Below are 11,180 nucleotides of genomic sequence, written 5' to 3' on the forward strand. Positions count from 1 at the left end.
TTATTAATCAATACTTTGTTTTTACCAAATGACTACTTATTGATTCCCGTGTCTTGTATTGGCGGTATTTCCTAGGTAATACGGCGGCATTTTAAACCAATCCAGTATCATTGATAATGTAATTAACTTGGTTGTCTAACAGTGGAGAACAATAGGCCAACTTTGACCTGCTAAAAGCATAGAATAGTCGTCACCATGTACGGGATGCTATTGTATGTAATTTGTATCGTGTAAGCTCCTCAACAGGATATTACCAAATGATACTACTTCGTCAAATTTCACGCCAGACTGAGTTAGAAGCTAATAGTTACTGACACGAAATATGTAGTCTCTATTGCAAGAGAACTTTAAGCAATTATCCACAGCAATCAGCAGGTTTCGATTCGCACATACTCCTGGCAATATTAATTGCTTTTATATTGAAATTTTTCAATCGACAGCAGAACAAGAGGCCAACGACCCTTAATAGTTACCTGGGTTCAGACATAAATATATAAAACATTCAACAATAAGAGAATTTGACTCTTTTGACCTTGACAGAATGTCTAGGTCATTTATTTAAAACAAATATCTGGGGCCTTTTATCTCAGCATAATACTAATAGATTTCTTGGTTCTGGGAGAGAGATGAAACTTACCTGACCCTTGTGACTTTAAAAAAATATTCATCAAGGTCAATTTATTTACAATATAAATGGGTTTACAACTTACTTCATTCCAAACGTTATTTTTTTGTTCCTGTGGTGGAAGATGAGTTTGCAGACTTTTTCCACCAGGGGAAAAGGAAGTGGAATCACGGGATTGATACGTGGCAGGAAGTGCACCACACCAACATCAACCTTAGGTCTTGGGACAAAAGCGGCACCTACAACACAATTATATAGGAAATAGTGGTCGGAACACAGTACTGAACCTATAGCCAAGATGATGTTTGAAATATTTTGTTCAGATAGAATATTTAATAAAAGATCCAACAGGGACAATCTGCAACATAGTGCAAAATAATTCCAGTCAAAGTATTTTGTCTCTCCATATTACAGAGTTATCTTCTTTCCGGGAAGGTGATGATTGTGACTGTATTTTCTTGTAAGTTAAACTCAAGTCATTTTCAAATATGGTGTTCTGTTTGCAATTAAATGATGTAACAATCAATACCTATACACAGGGCAGACAACTCTATATTATGCAAAGACAGAACCCAATAATGTGCTAGTACCATGACCAAGGGCAACAATCATTTTGTATGTGGGGGAAGAGAGGGATATGCCTCGTTGATTGATTAGGCTTAACAGCTAAGGTCAATTAAGGATGACCTCTGTCACAGTGTATGGAATGTTTTGGGAGGCTGTGGTATATTCGTGTTGTTTCTACTTGTAACAGTGGGACACTTCTCCTTTTTATACTAATAGCACTATCTCACTAAATTTTGCCACCAAAGACAGAGATTTATGATAGAGAACATTAGAAAATTATCAAAAAAGGTCATCACAGACTTTTAGCTGTCTAGTAACGAATGAAACTTACCTGGAATAGTGAACTTGTGGGTGACATGACACCAGTTTTGGCACATAGCAGAAAGGCGACATCGCTCATCTTTAAGAATGGGTGATACTATTCTCTCTGCTACTTCCTTTTGAAAAGTCAAGGTCATCCTGACCCGGCCATAGCGCCAGGCACTAGTTTGTTTAGAAATGGCCTCTAGGTATCTAATGATGAGAGGGGTAGCTACGTTGAAGGGAAGGTTCCCGATGATGTGAATATTTGGGGGACCTTTATCCCATGGAGTCACTAGATCCTCAGGGAACAGGCGACCCATGTCAAAGTACAACGCATCTCCAAGGATCACTCGCAGTCTATTATTGGACTCTCGAGATAGGGACTGAAATAATATGAATTTCTTATGATAATTGATCAAATAGTAATTATGCCACTGAGATGTTCACAGCATGTTTTCACTTACAATATACAATATCAATATACCATATTCTACCCAAAAAGGGCCATTTTCCTATATTTTCATTCTACTTTCAGTTTCCCGTTTGATCTATGTTAAACCAGATGGGCAATATCACGCTATGAACTCCAATCTGGTCAAGCGTATGAATAGTTAACGTTTCCGCCGCGTCACGGACAGTGTATACAATATATACTTACGCCTATACATAACGGTCAAATAATTTAAAAAGTGGTTTTAAAGTTGTGTGGTCTATGAAATCTAATAGTATTATCATGTTTACAAAGTAGCATGTATTAAAAAATATCATCGCATAATTTTCATTTGTTCGCTTGTTTCAAACCGTTTTGTGTTGAACTATATTCAGAAGCTGATGATATGGCTGTTCCGTTTATTAAACTTGGTGACGTCAACACAAGCGCAAGCGGGAAAATTCAAAGGATATACATGTATAGTGTTGAATTTTAATAATCGTAATGGAAATATAAGTAATAAACTGTTACCAGATTGGACATACAGTTGATATGAAGCCCATCCGTCCGAAAGATAAATATTCATGGCGCCCTAACGGGCGCCATTCTATTTATCTTCCTTCCGGATGGGCTTCATATCAACTGTATGTCCAATCTGGTAACAGTTTATTGCTTAAATAAACGCCCCTCCCCTCATTTCAACTAGCCGGGTATAAGACCAAAACTGTATAGGTTTGCAACAATTTCTTCTTATTTTGCACCTTTTCATTTTTTCAATTTTTTAACGCTCTGGGCGCTTATTAGACACCATATTTGCTGTAGACTTATAATCAGTGGCTGAAAAGCAAAAATTGAATGACAATTGACATGAGAGAGGGGAAATAACTCCAACTATAAACTATAATTGCAAATCACCACAATTCTGGTCATTAATAAATAGAATGCATCTAGCAAATAACACTACCAGTATACATTTTTTTTTTACATAGTTAAACTTTATTTAAATTTTAATGAATACCTGTACAGTGACCCTATGATATGTACTTGTATGGTGACCCTATGATATGTATACCTGTATGGTGACCCTATGATATGTACCTGTATGGTGACCCTATAATATATATACCTGTTTGGTGACCCTATGATATATATGTACCTGTATGGTGATCCTATGATATATACCTGTATGGTGACCCTATGATATACACCTGTATGGTGACCCTATGATATGTACCTGTATGGTGACCCTATGATATGTACCTGTATGGTGACCCTATGATATGTACCTGTATGGTGACCCTATGATATATATACCTGTATGGTGACCCTATGATATATATACCTGTATGGTGACCCTATGATATGTACCTGTATGGTGACCCTATGATATATACCTGTATGGTGACCCTATGATATATATACCTGTATGGTGACCCTATGATATATATACCTGTATGGTGACCCTATGATATGTACCTGTATGGTGACCCTATGATATGTACCTGTATGGTGACCCTATGATATGTACCTGTATGGTGACCCTATGATATGTATACCTGTATGGTGACCCTATGATATGTACCTGTATGGTGACCCTATGATATATATACCTGTATGGTGACCCTATGATATATATACCTGTATGGTGACCCTATGATATATACCTGTATGGTGACCCTATGATATATACCTGTATGGTGACCCTATGATATGTACCTGTATGGTGACCCTATGATATGTATACCTGTATGGTGACCCTATGATATGTACCTGTATGGTGACCCTATGATATATATACCTGTATGGTGACCCTATGATATATACCTGTATGGTGACCCTATGATATGTACCTGTATGGTGACCATAATATATGTATACCTGTATGGTGACCCTATGATATATACCTGTATGGTGACCCTATGATATGTATACCTGTATGGTGACACTATGATATGTACCTGTATAGTGATCCTATGATATATGTATTCGTATAGTGACTCTATGATATATATATACCTGTATGGTGACACTATGATATATATACCTGTATGGTGACCCTATGATATGTACCTGCATGGTGACCCTTTGATATATACCTGTATGGTGACACTATGATATGTACTTCTATGGTGACCCTGTGATATATGTACCTGTATGGTGACCCTATGATATATATATCAGTATGGTGACCTTATGATATAAACCTGTATGGTGACCCTATGATATGTACCTGTATGGTGACCTTATGATATATACCTGTATGGTGACCCTATGATATATACCTGTATGGTGACCCTATGATATGTACCTGTATGGTGACCCTATGATATGTATACCTGTATGGTGACCCTATGATATGTACCTGTATGGTGACCCTATGATATATACCTGTATGGTGACCCTATGATATGTATACCTGTATGGTGACCCTATGATATGTACCTGTATGGTGACCCTATAATATGTACCTGTATGGTGACCCTATGATATATATACCTGTATGGTGACCCTATGATATATACCTGTATGGTGACCCTATGATATATACCTGTATGGTGACCCTATGATATATACCTGTATGGTGACCCTATGATATGTACCTGTATGGTGACCCTATGATATGTACCTGTATGGTGACCCTATGATATGTATACCTGTATGGTGACCCTATGATATATACCTGTATGGTGACCCTATGATATATACCTGTATGGTGACCCTATGATATATACCTGTATGGTGACCCTATGATATATATACCTGTATGGTGACCCTATGATATGTATACCTGTATGGTGACCCTATGATATATATACCTGTATGGTGACCCTATGATATATATACCTGTATGGTGACCCTATGATATGTATACCTGTATGGTGACCCTATGATATGTATACCTGTATGGTGACCCTATGATATATATACCTGTATGGTGACCCTATGATATATATACCTGTATGGTGACCCTATGATATGTATACCTGTATGGTGACCCTATGATATGTATACCTGTATGGTGACCATATGATATGTATACCTGTATGGTGACCCTATGATATGTACCTGTATGGTGACCCTATGATATATATACCTGTATGGTGACCCTATGATATATATACCTGTATGGTGACCCTATGATATGTATACCTGTATGGTGACCCTATGATATATATACCTGTATGGTGACCCTATGATATATGTATTCGTATAGTGACTCTATGATATATATATACCTGTATGGTGACCCTATGATATATATACCTGTATGGTGACCCTATGATATGTATACCTGTATGGTGACCCTATGATATATATACCTGTATGGTGACCCTATGATATATGTACCTGTATGGTGACCCTATGATATGTATACCTGTATGGTGACCCTATGATATATATACCTGTATGGTGACCATATGATATGTATACCTGTATGGTGACCATATGATGTATACCTGCATGGGGATCCTATGATAAATGTACCTGTATAGTGACCATATGATATGTTTACCTGTATGGGGATCCTATGATAAATGTACCTGTATGGTGACCCTATGATATATATACCTGTATGGTGACCCTATGATATGTATACCTGTATGGTGACCCTATGATATATATACCTGTATGGTGACCTTATGATATGTATACCCGTATGGTAACCTATAATATGTATACCTGTATGGTGACCCTATGATACGTATACCTGTTTGGTGACCCTATGATATGTATACCTGTATGGTGACCCTATGATATATAACTGTATGGTGACCCTATAATATGTATACCTGTATGGTGACCTTATGATATGTATACCTGTATGGTGACCTTATGATATATATACCTGTATGGTGACCCTATGATATGTATACCTGTATGGTGACCCTATGATATGTATACCTGTATGGTGACCCTATGCTATATATACCTGTATGGTGACCTTATGATATGTATACCTGTATGGTGACCCTATAATATGTATACCTGTATGGTGACCCTATGATACGTATACCTGTTTGGTGACCCTATGATATGTATACCTGTATGGTGACCCTATGATATATACCTGTATGGTGACCCTATGATATGTACCTGTATGGTGACCCTATGATATGTATACCTGTATGGTGACCCTATGATATGTACCTGTATGGTGACCCTATGATATATATACCTGTATGGTGACCCTATGATATATATACCTGTATGGTGACCCTATGATATGTACCTGTATGGTGACCATAATATATGTATACCTGTATGGTGACCATACGATATATAACTGTATGGTGACCCTATGATATGTATACCTGTATGGTGACCCTATGATATGTACCTGTATGGTGACCCTATGATATATATACCTGTATGGTGACCCTATGATATGTACCTGTATGGTGACCCTATGATATATATACCTGTATGGTGACCCTATGATATATACCTGTATGGTGACCCTATGATATGTACCTGTATGGTGACCATATGATATGTATACCTGTATGGTGACCCTATGATATATACCTGTATGGTGACCCTATGATATGTTTACCTGTATGGTGACCCTATGATATGTACCTGTATGGTGATCCTATGATATATGTACCTGTATAGTGACTCTATGATATATATATACCTGTATGGTGACCCTATGATACGTATACCTGTATGGTGACCCTATGATATGTACCTGCATGGTGACCCTATGATATATACCTGTATGGTGACACTATGATATGTACTTCTATGGTGACCCTGTGATATATGTACCTGTATGGTGACCCTATGATATATATATCAGTATGGTGACCTTATGATATAAACCTGTATGGTGACCCTATGATATGTACCTGTATGGTGACCCTATGATATATACCTGTATGGTGACCCTATGATATGTATACCTGTATGGTGACCCTATGATATGTACCTGTATGGTGACCCTATGATATGTATACCTGTATGGTGACCCTATGATATGTACCTGTATGGTGACCCTATGATATATACCTGTATGGTGACCCTATGATATGTATACCTGTATGGTGACCCTATGATATGTACCTGTATGGTGACCCTATGATATGTACCTGTATGGTGACCCTATGATATGTATACCTGTATGGTGACCCTATGATATGTATACCTGTATGGTGACCCTATGATATATACCTGTATGGTGACCCTATGATATATACCTGTATGGTGACCCTATGATATGTACCTGTATGGTGACCCTATGATATGTATACCTGTATGGTGACCCTATGATATGTATACCTGTATGGTGACCCTATGATATATGTACCTGTATGGTGACCCTATGATATGTACCTGTATGGTGACCCTATGATATATACCTGTATGGTGACCCTATGATATATATACCTGTATGGTGACCTTATGATATGTATACCTGTATGGTGACCCTATAATATGTATATCTGTATGGTGACCCTATGATATGTATACCTGTATGGTGACCCTATAATATGTATACCTGTATGGTGACCCTATGATATGTATACCTGTATGGTGACCATATGATATATATACCTGTATGGTGACCCTATGATATATATACCTGTATGGTGACCCTATGATATATATACCTGTATGGTGACCCTATGATATATATACCTGTATGGTGACCCTATGATATGTATACCTGTATGGTGACCCTATGATATGTACCTGTATGGTGACCCTATGATATATATACCTGTATGGTGACCCTATGATATGTATACCTGTATGGTGACCCTATGATATATATACCTGTATGGTGACCCTATGATATATGTACCTGTATGGTGACCCTATGATATATATATACCTGTATGGTGACCCTATGATATATATACCTGTATGGTGACCCTATGATATATATACCTGTATGGTGACCCTATGATATGTATACCTGTATGGTGACCCTATGATATATATACCTGTATGGTGACCCTATGATATATGTACCTGTATGGTGACCATATGATATATATACCTGTATGGTGACCCTATGATATGTATACCTGTATGGTGACCCTATGATATGTATACCTGTATGGTGACCATATGATATCTATACCTGTATGGTGACCCTATGATATGTATACCTGTATGGTGACCATATGATATGTATACCTGTATGGTGACCATATGATATGTATACCTGTATGGTGACCCTATGATATATACCTGTATGGTGACCCTATGATATATATACCTGTATGGTGACCCTATGATATATATACCTGTATGGTGACCTTATGATATGTATACCTGTATGGTGACCCTATAATATGTATACCTGTATGGTGACCTTATGATACGTATACCTGTTTGGTGACCCTATGATATGTATACCTGTATGGTGACCCTATGATATATAACTGTATGGTGACCCTATAATATGTATACCTGTATGGTGACCTTATGATATGTATACCTGTATGGTGACCTTATGATATATATACCTGTATGGTGACCCTATGATATATATACCTGTATGGTGACCCTATGATATATACCTGTATGGTGACCCTATGATATATATACCTGTATATGGTGACCTTATGATATGTATACCTGTATGGTGACCCTATAATATGTATACCTGTATGGTGACCCTATGATACGTATACCTGTATGGTGACCCTATGATATGTATACCTGTATGGTGACCCTATGATATATACCTGTATGGTGACCCTATGATATGTACCTGTATGGTGACCCTATGATATGTATACCTGTATGGTGACCCTATGATATGTATACCTGTATGGTGACCCTATGATATATATACCTGTATGGTGACCCTATGATATATACCTGTATGGTGACCCTATGATATGTACCTGTATGGTGACCCTATGATATATACCTGTATGGTTACCCTATGATATGTATACCTGTATGGTGACCTTATGATATATACCTGGTTTGGTTTGGTTTGGATTGTTTAGTTTTACGTCCTATTAACAGCCAGGGTCATGTAAGGACGTGCCAGGTTTGTTGGTGGAGGAAAGCCGGAGTACACGGAGAAAAACCACTTGCCAGCAGTCAGTACCTGGCAACTGCCCCACATGGGATTCAAACCCGCATCCCAGAGGTGGAGGGCTTGTGGTAATATGTCGGGACATCTTAACCACTCGGCCACCGCGGCCGAGTATATAATATATACCTGTATGGTGACTCTATTATATATACCTGTATGGTGGCCCGATGATATGTACCTGTATGGTGACCCTTTGATATATATACCTGTATGTTGACCCTATGATATATACCTGTATGTTGACCTTATGATATGTATACCTGTATGGTGGCCCTATGTCACGTATACCTGTATGGTGACCCTATGATATATAACTGTATGGTGACCCTATAATATGTACCTGTATGGTGACCCTATGATATGTACCTGTATGGTGACCCTATGATATGTATACCTGTATGGTGACCCTATGATATGTACCTGTATGGTGACCCTATGATATGTATACCTGTATGGTGACCCTATGATATGTACCTGTATGGTGACCCTATGATATATATACCTGTATGGTGACCCTATGATATGTATACCTGTATGGTGACCCTATGATATATGTACCTGTATAGTGACCCTATGATATGTATACCTGTATGATGACACTATGATATGTACCTGTATGGTGATCCTATGATATATGTACCTGTATAGTGACCCTATGATATGTATACCTGTATGGTGACCCTATGATATATACCTGTATGGTGACCCTATGATATGTACCTGTATGGTGACACTATGATATGTACCTGTATGGTGACCCTATGATATATGTACCTGTATAGTGACCCTATGATATATATATACCTGTATGGTGACCCTATGATATATATACCTGTATGGTGACCCTATGATATATACCTGTATGGTGACCCTATGATATATACCTGTATGGTGACCCTATGATATATACCTGTATGGTGACCCTATGATATGTACCTGTATGGTGACCCTATGATATATACCTGTATGGTGACCCTATGATATATATACCTGTATGGTGACACTATGATATGTACCTGTATGGTGACCCTATGATATGTACCTGTATGGTGACCCTATGATATGTATACCTGTATGGTGACCCTATGATATATACCTGTATGGTGACCCTATGATATGTACCTGTATGGTGACCCTATGATATGTATACCTGTATGGTGATCCTATGTACCTGTAGGTTGTATTGTCAAAAAGAATGGTGTGTCATGACTTACCTATCAGGTATAAATAGAAAATTAAGCTATAGACAGGTATATTTTTAAGGGTTATTGATATCAATAACTACTGAGCAAAAGCTGAAAGAATTTTGTAGTATTTACGACGTGCTCTTGATGACAGTCTGATGATTTAGCTGATTATTTGTGTTTTTACCTTTAGGCTAGGTATAAACCTGCTGTCCTTCTCTATGACAGCAAGGTGCTCCACTTCCTTGTCCAGAATAGCCCTTGTGATGCCTCCTGGCCCCGGCCCCACCTCACAAACATGTCCATTAGTAATGCGTCCTGCTGCTTTCACAATTTTTTTGTTGACATTCATATCAAACAGAAAGTTTTGAGAAAGGTGTTTTTTCGCACTGATTCGATAAAGTCTTATAACATCTGCCACTGTAGGCATAGGGGGCAAACGCCCTGCCATCCTGTTAAAATTTTGAAACCGAGTACAGTATGCACATGTACAGTAGTAGTTATTGTGTTACATTAGATATTACATATGTGTCATTACTGTCATTTTAGTAATTTTAAATGTGATTTTTAACATAAAATATTTCTTTCTGAACGTCACTGGGTTTTTTTCACAGTTTCTATGCACTCTGTATACTAAATATTTTGGGCGAGTAATCTCCCTTTACTGGTGACTGAAAAACTTGTGTCCATAAACATCCAGTTATTGGTATCGCAATGATGAAACTGAGAATTTTTCAAATAAATGTTACTAATTACACACTCAAATAGAGCGCAACAATCTTTAGCTTTTCATAACACATGTGTATATCCATAATCGGCGAAACTTTGGACATTCGTGTGTTTGTCCTTCCTCATGGGCGCAGCCATCTTGTAATTTGCGGTAATTGTCGTATGCCAAAACATTACTGACATAATATTTCAGCAATTCTTGTAGACTGTTTGAAATTATTATACTTTGAGATCATATCGGTGGATTTCTTTTCAATTATATATATATAATTTTTGCAG

The 11,180-nt window shown here is 37.6% G+C and overlaps 1 protein-coding gene across 1 annotated transcript; it reads right to left on the reverse strand.

Moving 5' to 3' along the window:
• Window positions 1-706: 706 nt before the first annotated feature.
• Window positions 707-11,036, reverse strand: LOC138326251 (dimethyladenosine transferase 1, mitochondrial-like). Its single transcript, XM_069272372.1, has 3 exons — window positions 10,360-11,036; window positions 1,524-1,878; window positions 707-864 (listed from the first exon to the last, which is right to left on the reverse strand). Exons 1-3 carry the CDS (start codon window positions 10,621-10,623, stop codon window positions 707-709), a joined length of 777 nt encoding a protein of 258 aa, XP_069128473.1. The 5' UTR covers window positions 10,624-11,036.
• Window positions 11,037-11,180: the final 144 nt, after the last annotated feature.

The sequence above is a fragment of the Argopecten irradians genome, chromosome 6 (assembly GCF_041381155.1).
Source record: "Argopecten irradians isolate NY chromosome 6, Ai_NY, whole genome shotgun sequence".
In the NCBI taxonomy this organism is placed as follows: Eukaryota; Metazoa; Mollusca; class Bivalvia; order Pectinida; family Pectinidae; genus Argopecten; species Argopecten irradians.